Genomic DNA, 24,454 nt, shown 5'->3' with positions numbered 1-24,454 from the left:
CTGTTCAGTAGTAGCAGTTTTCAGTCCGTAAAAAATTACTGCTTATTCATTCTTGTCATATGAAGACATTGTGTTGAAGGCACAGTTGTCATCCAAATCAAGCAACTGACCCCCAACTTGTTTATAAATACTATTTTTTCTTTTAAAAAATACCACAGTACTTTTATTGCCACAAGATGGCCACACATATTAATAAATTTCATTTTATGTATTTAATCCTTGTGCTTTTTCTTTTCTATTTTTCACTTTGTTCTGCAAACTATGATGATGAAATTGCTACCCAACCTAGAGAAAAAGAAACTGCTCTTGGGAGTCTTGATGTTTACATTAATTTTCATATTGAATTTAAGTTTTTCTATTATACTGAAAGGACTGCTTCTAAAGCTTATAACTGTTCAGTGCGTTTAATAAAATAACAATCCCCCCCCCCCCAAAAAAAAAACCTGTAGCAGAGAATTTCTGGAAAACCATGGGACAGCGGCATATGTGTCTATCACATTTGGGGCTGATCAGTTAATCCAATATTGAGCTTAAATGGTCACATCATATACCTTTGTGGAGTAAACAGAGCATCTACAACAAAGCTGGTTTAAGAAACAACAAATAATAATAAAGACATGCACAGGCCAGTCAATGTCAAGTCAAACTGGTACAAAGAATGGACAAACCACTGTACAAACACTGAGAATCTGAAGTCAATGCTACACCAGCTTTACTGAGTTAGTTTTCACATAACACACTGCTGAGTACACACAGCTTTAATCACAGCGAATGCAAGCCAGCCATCAGCAACTCTGGTCATTTCACTGAGATATATAACCCATTACATGACTAATGCATTAATAGTGAACATTTTGTCACAAGTAGATCGAATTGCAAGATAAATAATCGACATTGTGAAAAAATGGCTGTACACAGGTCGGTGCACAGCCATCGGGGGACACACAGGCGGTCAGAGCAAACTCCCGACTGCTATCAGCTGCACACGGTCGCTTCTGTAAAAAGGCACGATTTCGGTCAAAGATGCTCCGCGGAGAGCCGTCTCTGCCTGCCGGCTGTCCCCGTTCGCCACGAGGTGGTGGCACAGCCGCGGGGACCAGCCAGGGACGGGAGGGGCGGAGGGGACACGGCAGGGACACGGCCACACTGCCCGGCAGGGACACAGCCACACTGCCCGGGAGAGACACAGCCACACTGCCCCGTGGGGACACAGCCACACCTGCCCGGGAGAGACACGGCCACACTGCCCCGTGGGGACACAGCCACACTGCCCGGCAGGGACACAGCCACACTGCCCCGTGGGGACACAGCCACACTGCCCGGCAGGGACACAGCCACACTGCCCCGTGGGGACACAGCCACACTGCCCCGTGGGGACACAGCCACACTGCCCCGTGGGGACACAGCCACACTGCCCGGCAGGGACACAGCCACACTGCCCCGTGGGGACACAGCCACACTGCCCGGCAGGGACACAGCCACACTGCCCCGTGGGGACACAGCCACACTGCCCCGTGGAGACACGGCCACACTGCCCCGTGGGGACACAGCCACACTGCCCCGTGGAGACACGGCCACACTGCCCCGTGGGGACACAGCCACACTGCCCCGTGGGGGACACGGCCACACTGCCCCGTGGGGACACGGCCACACTGACCGGCAGGGACACAGCCACACTGCCCGGCAGGGACACGGCCACACTGCCCGGCAGGGACACAGCCACACTGCCACGTGGGGAAACAGCCACACTGCCCGGCAGGGACACGGCCACACTGACCCGTGGGGACACAGCCACGCTGCCCGGCAGGGACACGGGCACACTGCCCGGTAGGGACACGGGCACACTGCCCCGTGGGGACACAGCCACACTGCCCCGTAGGGACACAGCCACACTGCCCGGCAGGGACACGGCCACACTGCCCGGCAGGGACACAGCCACACTGCCCGGCAGGGACACGGCCACACTGACCCGTGGGGACACAGCCACGCTGCCCGGCAGGGACACGGCCACACTGCCCGGTAGGGACACGGGCACACTGCCCCGTGGGGACACAGCCACACTGCCCCGTAGGGACACAGCCACACTGCCCCGCGGGGACACAGCTACACTGCCCGGTGGGGACACGGCCACACTGCCCGGGCACCGCCACCTGCACGAACAGCGGTTTCGGCCATGGGGTGAAGCTCATTGAGGTCCGAACCCCAGAAGTGGTGCCCTATTCCTGGCTGCATTATAGTATTTATGGTGTTGCAGTGGTTTTTCCTTCCCTTTGAGGAAAACAAACATTGAACTATTTCAAACAGCACACCTGAATTGCATAGGATAAGGGCCCTGTGTCTTGGACTAGGTGACTGTGGCAATTTCCCAGCCATGCAAGGCACTGAATGCAGATATTTGTCTGAGACAGAGGATGCAAATAAAACCATAACATAAGTCATAGAGATCACTGCAGGAACCCAGCTGGAGGGATGCGCAATGTTACACAGAACTGTCTGCATCCCACTCACAATAGAGATTTCAATTTCCATCATCTCTGATAATTAGTGGTTTCAGGAAAGTATTATACAAGCAATTTGGCCTATAGGAAGTGCAATTTTTATGGATAGGCTACTTCCCCTAAAGAAACACTGCTTCCAGCCTCTATAAACCATTCTACAGCATTAATGAGTATTTTAAGAGCTGCCCATTTATTCCATTACTGAAAACTACTATTATGACAGTGCTCTGAATAATAAAATCCTTTTACAGACTTTTACTCCTACCCTTTATTTGAAATTGTTGACAATGAAATAGAACTTTGTGGAAGCACAAAGAAAAAATGAACAGGCTTGATACCTGCTATCAAATTAGTGTTTTGAAATATCTAGGACAACTGTAGATACTCACTTTAATAATTTTAAGCTGATAGCAAAAACAGAGGGGGGAAATACAAAAGCAGAAAGTACAATAAAAATGCAAACTATTTTCACCACTAATATAAAGACAATATAGTGCACTTTTTCATCATAATGCCGGGAAAGTTCTCTGCAGTTGCTTTGCTTGGTGACAGTGATGCTTTCTTCAGCAAAGTTTTTGAAAGCATGAGCTGCAGTGCAGATAAAAAATCTTGCTATATGTTTTGGCCCTGTGGTGCACATGCGGTGCATGGACAAGACAAGCAAGAGGAGTGGATGAGTGGATGGTATAGGTGAAATTTGCTTCAAAACTTTGCAAACACACTACTGAACTCCACAAAAGAGTACTTGGCAGTCGCTTCTAGGCCACAAGAAATCATAAGACACCTTTGTTAGTTCTATAATAGCTACAATTTTCTATTTTACAAGGAACACCAGGGACTATTTGGAAGCCTTACTCTCATCTTAGGCAATTAGAGGTGTAAGAAAGTCAGCTTGCTGATCTTCTGTGTGACCACACCTCCCAACAACCACCAGCCTTGGTGATATCTATCTTTCCTGTCTTTTTACCCTGAGCCAACCTAAATAGCAGTGTTACCCACAGTGCAGAGGGCTGGGACAAAGGGGAAGCAACAGATCCTGGTAAAGGGGAAGTGAGAAAGAAAGGAGGTACATCATATAGTTGTATGTACAACATATAATGTATGTACACAAAGACGGAGAGGTTATGTTATGGCCCTGTAAAAACAAAGGTAACTATGAAACTTGCATTAGATCAAAAGGAAACAAGCACACAATGATGCATTCTCCAGAGAAATTAATTTTCCAATGGTCACATTTAAAGATAAAAAAGGAAAAAGAAGACATGTGAAGTGATGTAGATGACGAATGTGGAGTGCCTGACTATGACATAAGTCAACCAAGAATATAAATCTATTTCAGCATAATATTAGTGCATTACTTAAATGTGAACCCTATACTTGCCGCCAAAACAGCTTTGGGCTCTGCTGTCCAGGTGCTCCTTTGGGGATAAGCAGCCAACTTTGAATACTTTCAAAGGCTTTTGTGGGTCATTTAGAAAGAATAATAGTTTATGCTCCCATCACTTATTCTTAGTTTGATATGCAGTGCTACACTTCCATTCTAAAGCTACCATCAATAAGGTTGAGGGTGTTCAGAAAAAATAAATTACTCACATCCTTCTGATTGCCTATTGCATCATTTCTACAACTGAGCAAATATATAAACTGTTGCCTAGTAATTGTAAAAAAAAAGACCCAAAACACTCTAGCACCCAGACGCTTTCACTGATGACAGTCACAAACCCTGGCCAGAAGAGACAGTGGCATTATGCTTGCTAAAAATGACTGATGGTGTCATGCTCCCATTTCATAGCTAGACATCTGTTCAAGCAAAGCCCCATCACATTTCTCTCAGAAAGGTCAGCAGATCTCATGTTACTGGTTTAAAGATCTCTTCGTGATGTGCTGGATTTTTTTGAATTATGTGCACACACTTTTCTATGTATCTTCATGCAGATACACTACTCAGAACTGCAGCAGTGACAGGAGAACACCATGATGTGGTGGATCAGAAGGACTGCACCCACATAAACATAGTTTGTAATTATAGAGCTTCTAAACCCTCCTGATTTCCCAACTGTAACCACACACATTTGAAGCCTGTGCACTCTGTAATTTTCAGGGTAACTTGGAATGTAGTGGTCAAGGTGGAAGAACTGAAAGTTACATTCCTGAAGATATGTAAATCAAAATATAGGTAATATTGCTTTTTGGTAGTTTTTTAAAAGGTAATACGTAGAACCTATAGGATGGTGCAACTGTAAGGGATCTGGATATCAAAGGACAAACAGGCAACCAGGAATTCATAATGAAACTGAAATGAAATCCAGGGTGTAAACTGCTGGCAAAGCCCAATCAAGCAGGTCTACCTTTTCAGAGCTTTCACAGGTTTCTGCTGTAAGAAAGAAGTCACTGAAGTGCAGAAGGGAATGATTATAATGATACAGTTTTTCTCTGAAGCAAACACTTTATACCTGAAGACTTATACACAAAAAGTAGGTTTTAAAATTTTTCTTCTAAATTATTAAGGTACAGAGAAAAGGGATTTAAAATAGTATCTAGACTAAAAAGTTTTGTGTAAATTTTTTATTTTACATAGCAATTTCAGGAGGACATATACTGAAAATGAAAATAAACACCCCTTTTTATTTCCAAAATATAAAATAGTGTTAAAAAGAAATTTCACAGTTAAGTATATTAAAATACCAATGGCAAAACCTCTAAAAGCTACTATTGAACTTTGTGGGAACACAATGCACTATTGATTAGCCTTATGGACACAAAATGTAACACATTTGTGAATGTTATGTGTCCTATGTGGAAAGACAGAATGGCCAGCACTACTAAACTCACAGCACAGCATCCTAATGACCCATGTGGCTAATTTTAAAGGTGACTTTGTAGAACTGGGCTCTATCCTGTGCCACTTTTGGATCCTATGCAATCATTAAGTATACTAAAATAATTGTATTTGTGTCATGTGGCCATGACCAAGTTAACAAGACCTGCAATTTAAATGAATCACTGGGATACCATGTAAAATCGTCCTTGCATCAAAGACTTCCACAAAAAAAAAAAAAAAAGGCAGCAAAACCAGGATGCATCTACAAATATACTCCATTCTTAGACTTCAGAGAGAATTTTCATCTTCCACCTTTTTGCTCCAAATATTGCAAAGCCTTTCTAACAGAAATCTGTTCAGCTTGTACATATCCTTATGCACCCTATTTCCCATTGCTAATCCACAGGTGCTGCAGAGATTTAGGCTCACTAATATGTGGTACTGTGGCTAACATCATTTAACAGATCACACTTGACCATCCCTTCAATGTTGAGGCTTTGGCACCCTTTGAATCTCTAAGATATAGAGACAGATCTTGTTTTTAAATGGAAGCTGGAAAATGTAGTTATACCCTTTAAAGAGTAGCTAACACTTCCCATGCAAAAATCATCTTTAATTATCATACCTCCAGTATTTCAAATACATTGCTTATAAGAACTACTGAATTATGCTATACTGTGTAACATTGTTCCTCAAACTCTTAAACGGTTTTCTTCCCAGCTTTATCTATCTGCATCTGACACTTCAGTTTTGTGCTTTTTATTAATACTGCATCTGTCCAATTTGCTGTTCCTGTTTTGGTTTCTTCCCAAGGGAAGGTCTGGAATAAAAAGCTGGAAAAATATCTTATTTCACAGCTTTCTCCCTTTTATTTCCTGACCAAGATGATTTCTTGTAATATTACTGTATAAGAAATATGTTTAAATCAACAGGATTTGATGAGGCTGGATGTGCCTTTCCCACTGGACGGCAGAACAGAGTGGTGGGCCCTGTGACAGATAAGCAACCTTTCATCCCTGACTCAATTTACTCCTTGCACTGAGTGTTAAACCAAAGCCATAATTATATTTTCTTCTCTTCAACTGACATGGGAATATTTTATCACTCATGTCCTGCTAAACAATATCAATCCAATAAATTTAAGGTAGTTTTTTTGTTTATATTACTAGTTGAGAACAAAGTTTTCTGAAAATGCAAGCAAACTTATTCTTATAAAAATACACTGAAGTGTTCTGCAAAGAGACAAGGGAATTCATCTTATCCATCAGACTGCTTAACTGAAAAAAATGACCCATTACTAACAAGATTTTATTTTGGAGGGCATGTGTTCATGACTTCTATTCAGGTATAATACATCATTCGTCTTATGAAGTCTTAACAAGGAGCTGCATTGTATTTCTTCAGCTGACTGAACACAAACTGGTTAATTCCAGCTTTTTTTGAACGTGATTCCAGTATGGAAGTTCCTCAATACAGCAGACAGTATTAAATGTTGTCACTTCTTGCTGAATGTCCTGCTAAGACAAACTAAATATACTCCAGCTAAAGTGGGGCATTTCAGGGCTGAGCTGCTGCGGGCAGACTCTGGTGAGCAGACTGGCAGCTCCCACAGGAAACCCTTCCTCTGACCTGCACTCCTCCTGCCCAGACCCCTGAGGAGAACACCAGCTACTACTGCAGTTCCAGGTCATTCAGAGCATGCTCTGACAGTCAAGTGCCATTAGTCCAAATTCATGACTTATGCCATTAAGATTTTTTAAATGTCTCTTTGCATGAGAACAGAGTGTTTCAGTGCCATGTACATGCTATTATTGACTTGCTTTCTCTTTAGCAAAGACTATAATACTCTTTACTATGTGCTGTTGCCCATTTACCAAGATGGTCCAAGGGCTGGGATCTTGCAGGTCAGGTTCCCATTTGTAACTGTTACAAACACAAGAGAGATATTTTTGTTCAGAAAAGTAAGGAAGCTCCTTACTAAGCAATACGACCATAAAGTTCCATTTGCAGATCTTTATACAGATCTGGCCAGCTGTTGGAAGCAATTCTTATGGAATTATTTTTCTCTTGCAACGACAACTCTTTTAGTGCTTTTTCACAAAATCAATTTATTTTCCTCCTTCACAGCTTCCTCATTCTTCAGCTGGGATATTCCTAGCTCAAGGCCTTTCAAAGTCAAACAGCTAGGAAAGATGAGCTTAGTATTCCCCAAAATGCAGAAAAGCTGCACAAAAAAATAAAAAAAAAGAAAAAAAAAGAAAAAAAGGAAAACTGTATTTTCAAGTGCCAAAGAATATTTTTTCAATTACTTTCTGTGTTACCTAACAAGATGACTGTAACTTTTTCTGCGCACAACTTCATTTTGACTCCTTTCCCTGGGTTTTAATGTATTTTGTACAAGTAGGTTATCATTTACTACTCTGATGCATTATGAGCGTTCCTAAAGCTATATATTTCCTCCACTTCAGGACCAATATTCACAATGTCTTTTATACATTCTTGACTATCATTACATTCCTCACAAAATGTCAATTAAAAAAAAAATTATACTGTCTTACACCAAAACTGAAGTGGATCCAATGGTAGAGAATTACTGAGGGAAAATATCTCCTCATGCTAATGCTAATTTTTTTCAATCCTCTACCTGTGGCCATGTATTTCCTCACTGTTCTTCATCTGCTAGCAGCCATGATCATGTGCCAAAACACAATAGAAGATACAAGTGGGTATCTGCTCTTCACAACTCTTCACTTTTTGGCTAGCCCTACTAAGAACTATTGGTGCCTCTGTTCCTTTGCTTTTGGTTTTAATTTGCAGTATGACTAACAGAGTATTGACCAATGCCACATAGTTAACTATAATGTACCCATGTTCATGAAATACACTTGTGACACAATATTACATATTTTCTGAAGTAGGACATGAACTTGGAGAGAGGATGTAAGAAGTATTTGCATCTGAGCAGGGCCTACAAGGAGGGCAGTGCACTGAAACCAATCAGGGATCAAAGCTCATTCTGCACCTTCCACAAAAATACCACTGCTCTCCTCTTTTAAATGCATACAAGCTGAAGCTTTGATTCTGTGAGCCCTTAAAATTACACTATTATCTGTTCATTTACATTACAATTTCTTCCTTTGCAATTCTAAGATTAATTGCTCCTGCACAGTACCCATAGCTCCTCCTTCTATTCCCTCTTGTTTAACTTGGATGAAAATATTCTGACCTCCACCAAGCCTCATTAGCACTTCTTCAGCAATGTTCTCCAGTTATATCCTATTTGTTATGACCAAGACAAAAAGGCAAATTAATTTCAGAAAAAGAAATTGGAAGACACAAAAGAATGAAGGATGAACATCAGGGTCAGTTAATTTAATGGTAGCTTCAAAAATGATAAATGGGCAGAGCGGGCTCTGTTATGTTTTTCCAGGTTACTGCTTTAGAAAAGCTCATCTTTTTTCTTCCAAAACAAAAACTCCCAATTTTGATAGAAAAAGAGGTCTTAGAGTCTTAGGCCTTCTGTTTAGCTGCCAAATTTTGCTGCAAGCCTTTACAGAGAAAGAATTATGAACAAAATAAATTAGATATTATTACAAAGCTGAAAACTTTTTTTAAGGGGTCACACATATTTCCAGTTTTCTTTATTGAAAAATAAACAATTGAACAAAGTGGAGATCTCACCAAACATTTTTTGAAGAACAGCAATTAACGCTTTGTTGGTTATCAGTAATGAGTTAACATTTCCTTAAGAGAAGAAAAAACACTACCTGCCACTACAATTAATTGTAATCTATGTCATATATATACAGGGCACAACCCAGATATCCCTGCAAACGGAAATGTGTAGGTGACCCCACCCTTGCAGAGACCCAATTGTCCCTGGAGATCCATTCACCCACGCTCATCCAGTCAGGGGGTTGTGCTTGAATATGCTGCTCTACAACAGACAACCAGAACTGTCTCTCTCCTGTGTTTCACCTTGCAACACACCGACAGACATACTGGAAAAACATCCACATAAATTCAAATTTTAGATTTAAATTTAACTAGAAGAAATCAAACCCAAAGCCATCATGAAATGTCCAATTCTGATCCCTGTAGTTTCTCAATTTCTTAGATTTGCCTCTGTATTCTGGCATTTGTTCACTAACTTCTAAAAAAAAAAAGCATCTCTTTCTACATACATGACAAATACTCTTTTTACAACATCAAATATTTCATTAACATCACTTTAGAGCCAACATTTTGATTTAGTGCAATACAACACATAAAGACTATGGAAAAACCATGTGGGAATCTAGATTACAAACTCTGCCATTGCCAAACATCAATAACATCAACTTTTCAAATACCTATTTTAAAAAGTATTTGGCTAAATTTAATTAGGGCATTTATTTCATAGCAATGTGCTGAGTCATATTTTAGGAAACAGTATTTTTTAAAATGTTATCAAGTTTTGGATCCAATAGCTTTTTTTTTGTCCTGACTGTTGGTTTTATCAGCTAATTAAGATAAAAGCTGAACTGATTTCAGAAAGACAGGCATACCTCAAAGGGACCCAGTGCCCTATCTCACAGAAATGAGTTAGTGTTCTGTCAGTAGCATGGCTCCAACTAAATTATTTCCGTGCCTGACATATTGAGGCATTAAAGGAAAAAGTGACCCGGTAGAAACCACACAGTATTTTCTTCCCTTCACCTTCAGTTTAAGAGGTACCTCAGAGCTGTTCCATTTAGCCTCTATCACACATTAAGTCTCACACTTCCCTCCTGAGAAGGTTAGCACGAGAGGCAAAGCCCCCAAGAAGAAGAAGATTGGTTACAGCGCAGAGAAAACTGATCTCGAGGCTGAGCACCCAGGAGCACACACAGATTGATTACATGGAGCCTCAGTCCTTGCTGCACTGCACGGGAGGGCCAGCACAAGCAAAGTACAGTACCTGTCATCTTGTCCCAGATCCTCACTGTCTGGCATTTCAGATGTAAAAGGGAATTCTCACTCTCTCTCTACCAATCTAGATAATCCAGGCAACGATCTTCTAGTCTGTTTTGTGCTTTAGGAGCCACCAGCCAGGCACCTGTGCTGCTCTCCGCCAGGAAGAATGCTCCTTGCTCAGAGAGCAAATGTTTACAAGACATCCTGAGAGCTGCTGGTCTTGAATGAAGTTCAGAGCGGTCGCCTTTGATTGGCCGTGGCTATAAATAAACAAGTCGTGACTCACCTCACACACTATGACAGGGTGTTTAGTAGCAAGCACGGTCAAAAGCCAAACAGTTTGTTTTCCTTCTGGTCATGTGAGGGAGAATCACCACCCATTTAGTACTTTTATTTTTCTGCTTCTTACTGCAAATCGTCCTCAGTATCTCCCGTTTTTCTCAGGTGTAAGCAGCAACCCAAATGATGGGAAGCTAAATCACTCAAACTTTAACAAAGTGAAAGGCTTGAAAATATGAAAGCAAAGAGTTTATTCTTAAAACTATTAAAAATCCTTTTTTTCCTCCCTGCAAAGCGTCAGTCACAAGCTGTCAGAAGAAGCCAAATTATTTTCCAGTGACTAAATTCACAGCTGAAAAAAATCCACAAAACCTTAGTAATTCTTTTTAATAAGGAATAGGAAGACAAGTTTTCAATAATGATTAATTGCATTGCATTTAAGTTCTGGCTCTAATCTCATCTGCCACAACTGATCTTAGATAGGAATACCAGAACACTGTGCTGAAACAGTCCTCAAAAACTAAAGTATGCTGGCAGGAGGAAGCTTTCTGCCAAAATACTTTGATTGCTTCTGTGAAGGTGAATTGAATATGGATTTCCTCCTACGGCTTTTCCTCCTATTGCTGCATGCGTGACAAGGATTCTGTCACTCCAGCTACACCAGCTACGTCTCTATTAATTTTCAACACCCCCGCAACCTTATCTGTGCTGGTGCAGCTTTGTCACACAGCCCAAGACTCCAAGGATCCCCATGTCTGTCGTTCAGCACATGGCTCAGCACTGCTCCTTCACACAGCCCCCTTCCGTCACTGAACAGGCTCACCTATTGTTCTTAATAAATTTTCAAATCCATATTACATCCAGAGACCTTCACATAAGAAATCTCTTTTCCTAGGGAGGAACCCAGCAAGATTTACACCTGCCTGTCCTGCATGAGACAGTAAGAATTGTCCTGGGGATGTGAAATGTTAAAAATAAATTTTAAAAAAAAAAGAAAGTAAAGCTGGAGCAAAGATATGCCATGTATCTTTGATTTGCTAAGCTATATATGGTGCATTGTGAGTAATGCATAATTTCTGGAAAGCTGCTTAACTTTTAGAACAACAAAGGATTCTACCCTTTCTTTGTTTTTCATATAAATTTCTTCAAAAGGACTAGTAAGATCTGAAACACCAGGAGTAAAGTCCTCTGACTAAATTATGCAATACAATAGACAAATAAGCATTAATAAATATCATGCCTACAACTGAGACTTTCCATGGTCACCAATACCTCCATATTCCAATGCAATCACATTTTCTTTTCTTTCCTTTTCTTTTTTCTTTTCCTACTTCTGATAGTTATAGATGAAATAATTAAAAGTTGAATTTCTTCAAGCTTACCCTGAAACAACAGGGTAAATTCAAAATCTTAATTAATGAAATGATTCTGTGTAACAGTTTCATCTTTAGATTGAAGTTGTGATGTCTTCTGATTAGAAAATGAAGCAAAAGAAGTAACTGAAATCTGTAGCACGAAGAAGCATCATTCAAAATTTAAATGTAGCATCAAAAATGAAAGCAAACAAACCTGAACCCCTTATGCAACTTGGGTTGCTTCAGTTTCCATGCACTGCAATATACTCTTACACAACCACATAAATTTACTATGTCAAATGCCTTTTTATATATTCCATTTTAATGCTGATGATCACACTCAGAAGCTGAAAAGCTTTCAGTATCAAGTCTATCCCTGTATTTCAGCCTTGGAACTTGATGTACTCCAAACTCCTCAAGTGCAACTTTGGACTGTTCAGTTCTTGGTCACACTCTGTACCCAGAGCTTATTGCTACAGCAGAAAAACTGTTTACTTTTACAATTCCTTACAACTCTTTCCAGCTCACACTGAGGCAAGGAGGATAAAATCACCTTATTTACTTATTCATAAGGAAGACCTGGAAAAATAAGGTTCAAAAATGTCTACTAAATGAGTACCTATCTAAAATGTCAAGGACCTGTTAGGTTGGAATTAGAGCATTTATAAAACACTTCAATACTCTAGTATTGAAGTGCTACTCTAGTGGTATCACTGCCCATCACTTTTGAAAATCATACTTGACAACAGCATGAGTGCATAATTAGTGGAACTGCAATCACACTGAAGTATTTTGCTTGATATCACAAAGACTATCTAGAAAAATAATCTCATTTTTTAAATCATTCTAAATTCTTCTGCACCAAGGGAATTGGAGCTTGTATTGGCCCTTCTGGAGGTTTCCTGCAGAACAGGTTCCAGATTATTTCACAGCAGCATGAGATGGATTGACCTCTCCAAGAACACTTGGGTGGAAGCAGCAGGTAAACAGAAGTACTGTACTGAATCAGGCCAAAGGGCTTTGGCATCTTTTATTGGGTCCAAAAGGAACAGCCAAGGAAAAAATACATTGCTTCCTTCTACAGGTAGTCTTCCAGACTCCAGCTTGTGGAGATTTGAGCCAGCAGTGATGCCTATTTTTTAGCTCTACACGGATTTCTATCCTATGGTGACACCTACGTCATCTTGTGGCAAGAGCATCTGCAGCTTAACTGCATAGTATTTGGGAACAAAAAAGCAGCCAACCCCCACCCAATATTGTTTGCTCTGGTCTAGCCACTTAAACTGATGTGTTCAACTGTTTTCCAAGATGTCTTATACTAGAACATGCAGATGACAGTTAACTCTCTTCAGCTTTTCACAGTGATTGATTGTTTTTGCAGACCATTATAGTTTGGGGTTTTTTTGATGGGACTACAAAATTGAAAGACAAAGCTGTTTAGAAAAGAGTTTACCATTTTTTATCATTGCTAAAAATCAGTTTTAAACTTCTCCAATATTGAAAACTCAGAGTGACTAGAAATGACAGAATGAGGAAGGAAAGTATTTTCCAACCCATGTTATTTTTCAAGGAGATCCTTATTTCCTTGCTTAGCTGCAGCTAAGCTGTGTATTAACTGCAATGGACTTGAGTCACTCTTCTCTGTCTTTCTAAGTTCCTTCTTGCCACTTTTGAGGCCTCAACTCACATGACTAATCTGTGCTTCTCTGAGCAACTTCTTTGTCTGAGCTGCTACATTCCAGCCTTGCCACGTCTCACTTCTTGCAGTGTGTTCTGAAATTCTTCCTCCCCTTGGCACTGTTGGTTCTTCAACAGAAAGAACAGCCCCTTCTACCTTACAGTGAATTCCTCCTCCTTGTGCTATTACTTCTGAAAGAAACATGGAAGCCCTTGGTTTCATAATCAAGAGGAAGAAGATTATATATATCAATGTCCTCCTCTTGGTCAGCTCATTCAGCTTTGAAAGCCCTGTTTTGCTCACCTGTTTCATTCATGTAAGCTCTTGCATGCCCTCAAACATCCTCACTATTCTTTTGTAAATTCTTCCTGTTTACCATAACCAATTGAAGGTAGGAGAGACCAGAAATGCAGTTATTCCCAGTGAGAGCATACTATTATTTACACATTTTGGTCTCTTTTCTAAGTTGTTCCTCATGCTCTGTTGGCTGCCATTACTACATTTTTACACAGAGCTTTTCAGAGTACCTGATCTTCTTTATGTTATTTGGATAACTTCAAGAATAAATTCTTCTTACTTCTGCTTCTCTCCATTATCCTGTTTTCCACTTCACTGACCTCATCTAGACCTTTCTGAAAACTTCCTTGAGAGTTGTTGAGCAACAGCTCTTTACTGTCAAATATGAAAACACCCCAAAAGATATGCTGGTATGCAGATCACATTGACAGTCTGCCTGGCATATGGCTTGATCAGGGAATCTTATCAGTTTTGTTCTTGCCGAGTACAGATTTGACAGTACTGTACAGACTGAACATGTATCATAAGTTACCAAGTAAATGGCCTTTTCCTCAAATAGTATGGACATCTATGCAAAATTTTCCTTTTACTGGCAGGCACCAAAGACTGCACAAGTCTTCAGCAAAAGAAGGGAAATAAAAGCTATAATTCTTGCAAGAGACAAGGAAGCAGCCTCACTGAAAAGCTAAAAAGGATTGGAAAGAGTGTCACATACACTGTTTTACACACTCAAGATAGATACTGGCAGTGCTCAAGTGTTTTTGAAGGTAGGTGGTGTGTCCCACCTAGGTTGCTAGCTTTCAAAGATTTTAATCAGCCTGTGGCATACTTTAGCCAGACAATCAGCTCCAGAACCACTCACAACCACTGCTGCCTTCCTCATCTAAAAGGAAACACAGTGCTTTCAATGTATAACCCTGTTCTAATTATTCAGCTATGAATGAGTCTCACTTCCAATAATGTGAATGAAAAAAAATTATATATTTCATATATATATATATATATATACATATATACATATACATATATATAAATAAAAATCCCACTCCCAAAAGAACATCTAGTTTAGTTTGCATTTCCAGAACTAATGGAAAAGTCAAGCATTTTGCTTTACGTAGATGGTTTGTACTGATGTTATCTACAGCAAAAGCATGGATTTAAAAATAACCATGACTGTCAAATGCATTTTTAGGATGAAAATTGTGTAATGACTTTTAATGCTATTGAAAAAAAAATATTATTAACATGAAGTCCTCCAAAATGGACTATTTCCCCTCTTTTTCAAATAGGAAACTGAATAAAATGATCGCATTTGTGTGTGTGTGCAGGCATGTGTACATTTATATATTTATAAGCACACACATATGAAAGCATATGTTTTATCATATTTCATCAATTTGATGGGCATGCCTGATTTTCCCATATTTTCAAGTAAAATTTGCTAAAACTTTTCTGTCCTGATTCTTTCTATGCAAAGCTGAATTCAAACTGCAAATACTTATTATATATACTTAACTTTGACGTCTCTCCATACACTGTAAGATAAACAAAGGAAGCTGGTTTTAAAAGAGAAGAAACCTTTCATACAAGCATAAATGAAAAATCCTCAAACTGGACCTGCTGAACCTGCTCAGTTCTTTGCTGGGGTATTATACCAGGTGTAACCACAAGCAGTAAGGAGTGTGCTAAAAAAGATGAAGACACCTATTACACACAAAAATAGTCTGGCATTTAGCTGTGCCAAGGTTCAGGACTGGAAAAAAAGTCTTTGAACAGCTAAAGACCAATAAAAACAAAGAATAAAAGTGCTCAGGAAAATTTTTCTTTCTTAATGGAACTCTGCATTTCATGCAGGATTCTTATTTCATTGTTTAACATTTTTAAGATCACAAGCTGCATTTTCAGAAAAAAACACCCCAAACAAACAGCATTCCATTTTGGCAAAAAAAAAAAAAAAAAAAGTAGTGCAACATTCAAAAAGCTAAACAAGATACCACATGCAAGAAATATTCACTGGGCAGAACAAAGCACATGAATCTTTTTAGAGAATCGTAAAAAAAATTGAGTATGAAAGCAGACTGACTATCAACAGACACCAAAATCTGATTTGTATCAGCAACAATGAATTGTCACTATGAGGTTTTAGTGCTTCTCACAAAGCACACAAAATAATGCTCCCTGGTGCATGACAGTATTTCCAAGTTTCAAACACAAGCAGAAAAAGGAGTTAAAGGAAGTAAGAGACACTTCAACTGCAGTTTTAAAAGCAGATTATTACATTTTAGTCACACGAAGACAGCAAATCTTGCTGTTTACAAATATGACAGATCATGCTGGATTTGTGGGACAAACAGAGGAGAGCTGGAGGCAGGAAGGTAGATCTTACCACCAAGGGTGAAAATCTCAACTGCTCTGTGACTTTTTGGCCATGGAATCTTGTTAAACAGCTATAAAAGAAACAAATATTTGGAGGCAAAAAAAAAAAGAAGACTAAACAAAAAACCTAAACCCACATAGCAATGATGTCAACCATTTCTGAAGATAATGGAGTATTTTTTCAAAATTTTCCAGAAACCTTTCACATATTGTTTCATGAAATTATTTGATTTTTTATACTGCATTTCTACAAAGGTACTAGTTTTCTCCTAATTCTCATGATATGTAATTCAGTCAAGTGATATTAAAATGCTCTTTTTTCCCAAGGAATACATGCTATTCAAGATTCTGAAACCTGCCCATCTCCCTGTCTCTTTGTTTGTAACACTCTGAATCTGTATCTTCTCAGTAGTTTTCTTTTGCTACTGACAAAAAGAAAAGAACTATATGAAAGGCAGACCATACAGCAAGATACTCAGAGCACGTACTGAGTGCACCCATGTCTAAAAGATGTTGCTGGTATGCTCACAATTGGCTTAGATGACACACCATTACTTCAATGCTGCAATCATCCTATGAACATGAGGATAGGAGCCAGTTTTCCACCTAATTATACAATTTATTCTTTGGTGCAGCATAAGAAAATCTCTCCAGAGAGAGATTAATGCAACTGCAAGCCATAACTAGATCCAAGTCCAGGTCACCAGTTCTGAATTAGACCTTAGAAGCTTAAGGATGAATAACTGCAGGACTTCAAGTACATTATAATGTAAGCACAGCACACAGTTATATATCATTCATCATTTTCACTGACACCAACCCAATTCTCCCGTCCCAGCACAAAGAGCCAAAGTTTTGACTGATATTCAGAATTGCTAGCCAAACATTTTTATAGTAGGTATGATTCATTTTGATTCTTTAAGCTTCACAGCCTTTTTCAATGCCTGTATACTGGAAGTGAGACAGATAACTAAATGACTGCAAATGTATCAACTTACTAGCATCAGTTTATGTATTTGTTTGCTTACTATGTGACCAGACATGAACTCTGCAGTGTTTACATGTCCGATGGTAAAATTGCATTCATATTCTCTCCCTTTAAAAAGAGATTTTTTTCATTAGAATTGTCTTTCTTCAGTCTCAGTGTGGTAGTTTATAAAACTGTGCAGTTGTGGCAAAAGAAAAGATTATTAAATTATCACTAACATGACTCAGTTTCAAGGCCATATCTTCATGTGATAGAGAAACTAGTAATCTGTATGCTACTTTCCAACTCCAACAATTGTAACATCAAGTTAGCAATTCTTACATACTATAAAAAAAACAGTTAACATGTACATTTATATAAGCAAGTTTTTAAGTATTTACAAACTAAAATCAGGGAGAAAATGTTAGAGTGCATGCCACTTTAGAATGCACGTATTTGTGTACTCTGATCAATCAGCTGGTTTAAAAAAAAAGTAGGAACATGTCACCACAGTTCATATTACATTTTGACCTCACATTATAGCCCTACCAGCTGAAGAGAGAAAGCAGACATAAACTTCTTAAATGCTAACATCAAAACTTAAAGAAAATATTCTACTTAGTATCACTTGTGACAACATAAAAGGGTAAGATAGGTAATAATGAGAAGCAGCAGCAAGAAATACATTATACAAAGCAACAGTATGTTTCACACCATGGCAATTCATACACATACATACACAATCAGAAGCTGGGTAAGATGGTTAATTCTGAGTGCACTGATTAAAACAAAGCTAACTTTATCCTGAAGTGACTGGGTAAACCAATTTCTTCACAGAGCTTCTCTAAAGTGAATACTTGTCAAACCCAACCATTCTGCTCTTTTAATATCCAGCCCTCCGTGAAACATGTGCAAATTTAAAGCAATGGGAGGCCAATGCAACATGACACAGCTCCATGGAAAAGGCAGAGGGGCAGCCAAGACTGCAAGAGAGAACTCAGCTCTCCCACAACCACACTCACCCCAAAAAAACTAGTCAAGTGGTGCCTGGGCTAGTAGAAGTCAAGAAGGGTTCAGACAAGGGGTGATGAGCAATGAGGACCTGCAGCTTGACCCGTTTGTCAGCAAGGCACCTGCTGAGCTGTGACTGAGAGGAATCCCCGGGCTGGCCAGGCGAGCGCTGCCAGAGCACTCAGCCAGAAGGGCAGAGCACCCGATAACCTTCACCCTGCCTGGAGAGGGTGACAGGACCCAGGGTGTTCTGCTCAGGGGCTGACAGAACCCCTGCAAAGTCAAAACCGACTTCAGTTAGCTAGGCTTTTGTCCCAGAGACAAATTGGCCATTCCCTACTCCTTTACTATTAATTTTTATTTAAATTCAGGGCATTTCAGAAGCTGGTTTAGAACAAGAACACAGGTATAGACCATTTGTATTGTAAAGCATGACAGCCGCTTCTGTCATTGCTAAAACTTCCTTTTCCCCCACTTTTAAAGGGACATCAAAAATGTATAAGGAATCCTTTTTTATTAAGCTGTATGAAATACATCTTAAAAGAAGAATTTGCTGCTAGAAGACTGAAAAATTAAGCCTTCAATTTATAAGTTACTTATATATAAATTTGTACATATCTATATAAAACTGTATAACACATAATATTTTATCACAGCTTTTGCTGTTTCCTTTAGAATCTCGAATAAATATCATTGACCCACCTCACTGGATGTTCCTATAAAGAAGGGAAGTAGGAGGATGTAAAAAAACCCTCTCAACTCAGACTTTTACTTTAATGCAGTGAGGTGGTTTTTCATATTAAAAACCCAACAAACAAATCACAAAAAAAAAAATCCCAAACAAAATAAAAAAACAAAACAAAATAAACCCACCCAAAATAATTTATTTGCGAAACATTCAAAGCACTTCAAACACATAATTTTTCAACTGGTTTTGAAGTAACCTGCAGTGAGGTTACTTTTTGCCTCCTTTCAGTCACTAAGAAAGAGCCAAAAGACTAATTTCCATCTGCTAAAAGTATTTTTTACAAAAAAAAAAAGCACCTCTTCAGTATGTTTTGAGTTTGATTACTGATTGAAGAAGTAAGTATTTTCCAAAATACATCTGCAGGGATTTTGAGCAAAGTATTTGAAACTTTAGCAAAAAAATTCTATTTTGTGTCGTTTTCAGAAACTTCTGTTTCTGTGCATCATCATATTAAGTTTCTAGCTGAATTCGCACACTTTGAGACTTTGATTATAATAAAAAATATCTGATTCAGCTAACCAGTTAGGCCAGAAGTTGTCAAGGTACACATTCCAAGAAAATTGTCTGCTTATGGTGAATACAATGGAAACAGCTTGTACAGATCCTTACATGAGAACTTCATACAGTAATTGTTCAGACATATCTCAGTTTGTGTTCTAAGGCAAGCTACACGTGTTTAGAACAGTATTTTTTTAAAGATCAGACATGCAAACCTCAGATATTGTTGCTCTGATTAATTATATTACTCTGATCTCATGCCTAAATGTACAAAAGCGCGATGTTAAGGTACACACTGACCTTGCAACTTCCTTGGAATGTGGTGGTAGCTACAGACACTCCATCTAAAACTGAGCAACAGCTATCTCACGTGCCCTTCTCAGATTTCTCAGAGTTTAACATTTATATACAATTTATATACAAATGCAAATATAAATAGCTACATTTATTACAGTCTTACTGTGTCACTTAACTGAATAAAAAGTCAATGCTTGCATATTACCACGACCAGCAGGACTAGGCCTGCCAAAGGCCCATCTAGCCCTGTGCCCTGTCTTCAACTCTTTGCCAAAACTGAATACTTGGGGACACCTAAGCAACAGAATAAAAATATGGGATAATACATAATGATAGCTCCATAAAATACAACAGAGCTTCCAATAATCTACAACTTGGGGACTTCCAAAATCACAGTGGTGATTTTCTATTTAAAAGCCTTCAATCAATTTTCTTTCAAAAAACTGTCCTGTAATTTATATTTAAATCCATCTATAGTTCTAATATTCACAACAAGTATGTGTCAAGGATTTCTGAAACTTATTGCACATTTTTATTTTTCCTCACCTTTCTGCCTGCTATTTTGATGCCTCCTCATTCCAAAAGTGTGTGAGAGAAGGCATGTTCTGTGCGGTATTTTGAGAGACCTCTATTGTATTTTTCTTCAATTATTCATTTTCTCTTTTTAAAAGACCTACCTCATTTACTTGTTCTTTATAAGGAAATAGTTCTGTATATTTGTTCTACCTTGTTGCTGTGCTCTGGATTATTTTTTCTCCTGTACTGTTTTCTGGAAGGTAGCAGATCAGTCCCACAGAGTATTAAGGATTTGGACATACAATAGGTTTACGTGACTGCCATTGCTTTTTCCCTGCATGTCTTTTTTATTGATACTTACAGTAGATTTAGTCTGTTGACCAATGCTGGTTTTGTGAGACCACATCTTATTTATGAGTGGTTACAGTCACCTTCAGTCACAATTATTTTATATGTGAATTTAGTACTAGTATTTCTGCATAACTTCACAGTTATCTACACTGAATTTCAGATGCTATTTTACTGAGAAAGAATCCTGTAACAATCTTCTGAAATTCTTCATAATTGGTCCTTGTCTTAATTTTCTTGAATAGTTTGGTACCTGGTCATCCCACTACTCACTGCCTTTTCAAATCCCTTATGAATACATTTGTCAGTATAGGTCCAGCACAAATAGCAGATTTTTTTATTCACTATGAAATTCTCTTTAGCATTACTTCTTGCTATGAGCTGACCTACAGTAACCTCAATGGCCCAACTACATCAGTGACCTATTAATCATACTACTAATCCAAGCACTCAGTAAAAAAAGGCTGAACTTCTGAAAGAGGAGCTAGGGAAAATCTAAGCTAGGAAAAATCTAAGCTAGGGAAAGGAAATGTGTGTCATATGGTGCTGTGGCCATAACATACAGGTTGACTTAGGAGAATGTGGTTTTGTGCTACAGCAAATATTTATCTCTGAAAATTTTAATTAAACTAGCCACCTTAATATGTCTGATCATCTGTATTCATTGAGTGTCACACAGAATATGAGCATATGTTACTTTCTGTTTCCCTTAGTGTAAAAATAAAATACTTACAGCTGTCTAGAATATATCTTCAGTGTTATTTAGACTCTAAAACATTTGGAATATTAATTTTAAAAGTGTTAAAAACATGACATAATTTTAGTAAGTAAAAGCATGAAATAATTTTAGTAAGTAAATATGTAACATCTCTCTGTCAATAAGAAGTAAGAGACGAAAAGGAGACTTGGAGGAATACCATGATGCTTGTTGAAAAACAGCTGAGCTGTTTTACTCAACTGTATGTTGAAACACCTCAAAGAGTATAATATGTTATTCTGCTGATAGGCTCACATGCTTCAACAGAACTGTGCCAGGACATTCCTTCCTAAATTAGTGACTAATCAGATGCTGGGCTGGGAAGCACACCCTCACATGTTACAACCACCCAGACGTCTGCAGCATTAAAAAACAAAAAACAAAAAAAAACCCAACTACAACTATATGTTCTTGTGTCCCCTATAAATAATTTCCATCATGCGTTTTGTAATCTAATGCTTGCATTTGGCAAGCCAGATGCAATTAAAGGTCAAAACCTGACTACTATAGAAAGTATCTGACTACTCCACTTCTTCTGATCTTTCTCCTGACTATTACCATTCTAAATATTCTAAGCAAGGATGTCCTCTTCCCTCCATATCAATAACTGGTATATATTTCTAAATACTAGTATATATTTCTTGTTTCAATGATCACAAATGTTTCTTGCTTCTTTTATCAAGTTCTCAAATTAATCAAAATTGCTTGCTTCTTTTTCTTTCTTATTACCCTCAGATTTCCATTGCCCTTTAAAAATTGTTTAGAATTTGAAAACTTGACAGAAATTAACTCAATAGGCTGTTAGGAGACCAGCACTTTTTTTTGTTATTTTTGTGGAACAAACCCTACTCCTTAAAAAAAAAATAAATATATATATATATATATATATAGCAAAAGCAGCATTTCTGCCTACAGGAAACAGTTAATACAGGCCAATAGTAAAACAGGATAAAAGCTACTTGTATTTGCAGGAGAAAAACATCTTTTTCGCATGTTTGGCAGAAGATATTCCATTTGCTTTTCATGCAGTCTTTAATGTTAATATAAAAGTACAGAATATGGTTAAGCTTGCTACCTATTTTTATGGAGCTTTTAATCAACCATTTTAAGACTTACATTTAAGAGAAGCCATTCCAAAATGAAACAGTCCAATTTTCTTCTTAATCCTAAAAGGAATCTCCCTATTTAAGGTAACACTGGGGGCTTCCTGAATGCTATAGTTTATAAATACCCTTTAAGATGACAAGTCAAATGACTTCAGGATTGCAAGTTATCTCTCACAGTTGTTCAACTGTTAAAATGGAAAGTGGTAAGAATAGAATAAAAACACCGATGGCAAAAATATTACATGTGCAATGGAACAAACATAGCACACAGAGCATGATCATTTTAACATTACTCTTTTTGCTTAAATTTACTCTCTACCCTTTGAAAAGGTCAGTTTTGTGAATTTCTCTCCCAATGAGCAATTTGAGGTCTGTCATTCCATTCACACTCTTACACTCATCAAAAATGCAGTCATCCTTTATTTATGATCAGTCTGGTACTTGTTGCAACAATATTGTGCTAGTTTAGGTACTAATTTGATGCAACCCACCTAATTCTATAATAATGTATATTTTAAAATAAATAAAAAAAAATGCAAAAAATAGCAACATTATGTTTGCAAGCAAAACAAATCTCTGAGGCAGGCAAACATATCCAGCAGCTCTGTGGCAATCCAACAGGCTGCTTCCGGACTAGGCAGTAGTTACACTTATTGTATGGTTTAAGCCTACAAAGAGGTAGAAAAAGGATGTTTCAACTGTTTGTCAGGTTTCTGTTCTCTTTTGCAAGGCTTGGTACCTTGGTACTCCAAAAAAGCTAGTATTGCTGGTTAACCAATTCAAACTTACAAACACAATGTGCAGCTAAGGTCTGACTGTCTAGACATCTAACTGGGTCTGCCTAAGCTCTTTGAAGTCTTTGAACTAAAAGACAGAGCCTTGCTAACTAGGAGAATTGCCCTAGAAAACAGATGTCCTTTACAAGCAATTGACTTTTTCCAGTTTGTGCTGTCTGCAAAGCCTTGGAGTACAGTATCTCCACTTGAAGATTGCACTCTGGTCACAACTTAGTGCCCATTCTGCTGTATTGATATGAAGCTACTTCTGCATAATCACAAATTGCAAGACACATAGATTCCCACCAAAAATTAGCAAAACCCAGAACATGGAATATTTGTTCATAAATCTTTATGGATTAGGGATAAATATTGAGGGTGAGACCTGACAGTGACCAGTTGTTCTGTTCAAAATGATGTGACTGAATCCAAGTCATCTCCTTTCCCTGTCTGAGCTGGTTGGGAAGGCTGTTGCCACCCTTCAGAAGGCAATTCTTGTAACTTGAACCTAGTAAATTCAACACATGAGTTGAAGTACATGACATTACTTTTTGGCTGACATTTTGTAAGACTATGTCCAAGCCTCTTGGAGCCTTCAAATGGAAGGGTCTTTACTTAAGATATGAGGGGTCTTTGTCACTTTCTACTGCATACACTCAATTCCAAGTTTCACTTTCTTATTGACAACATACCCGTCAATCACACCCTGGACAGGTTCTCCTGTAATGCTACTTAGGCTGGCAGCCAAATTAAGAGTGTATCCTTCCACACCCTGCGCTGAAGCATTCCATTTATATCAACAATTTGTAAATAGAAACAAAATTTAAAAAAACCAAAACACAACCCAAAGCAAAGTATTTATGCTGAAAGTGCAGTAATATTCACAACTGACAACAATATGTAAATATGCCTGCCATACTGACAATTTCCAAGCAGCTTTGAAAAAAAAAGGGGGGGGAAAGAGTAACAGATGCTATAGTTAGCAAAAAAGAGCTGACCTGCTCAAGAACAGCCAGAAAACAACATTTCATTAGATTTAGGAGGTAACCAGATATTGCCCCTTTTAATTCATTTGATACTCTCTGTGGGGTGCTGCACTCCACAACAAGATTAATTGCTTGCTTCACAAGAAGTCACTTAAAACAGAAAAAGAAATCTGAGATGGATGGTACCAGCACAATTCCTCTGCAG

At 38.5% G+C, this 24,454-nt stretch overlaps 1 protein-coding gene across 2 annotated transcripts in view; it reads right to left on the bottom strand.

The window, feature by feature from the left end:
* RETREG1 (reticulophagy regulator 1) overlaps positions 1-24,454 on the bottom strand; it is a 65,024-nt gene that overhangs the window by 13,781 nt on the left and 26,789 nt on the right. The window contains exon 1 of one of the 2 annotated variants that reach the window (XM_058809587.1): positions 10,259-10,494. The exons of the other annotated variant lie outside the window; for it this stretch is intronic. Within the exon in view, the coding sequence (XP_058665570.1) occupies positions 10,259-10,293 (35 nt within the window). The 5' untranslated portion in view covers positions 10,294-10,494. Of the gene's footprint in view, positions 1-10,258; positions 10,495-24,454 lie in introns of those variants that run through there. 2 annotated transcript variants of the gene reach the window in all.

The sequence above is a fragment of the Ammospiza caudacuta genome, chromosome 1 (genome assembly GCF_027887145.1).
Source record: "Ammospiza caudacuta isolate bAmmCau1 chromosome 1, bAmmCau1.pri, whole genome shotgun sequence".
NCBI classification, from domain to species: domain Eukaryota; kingdom Metazoa; phylum Chordata; class Aves; order Passeriformes; family Passerellidae; genus Ammospiza; species Ammospiza caudacuta.
This window is presented reverse-complemented; position numbering and strand designations above follow the sequence as displayed.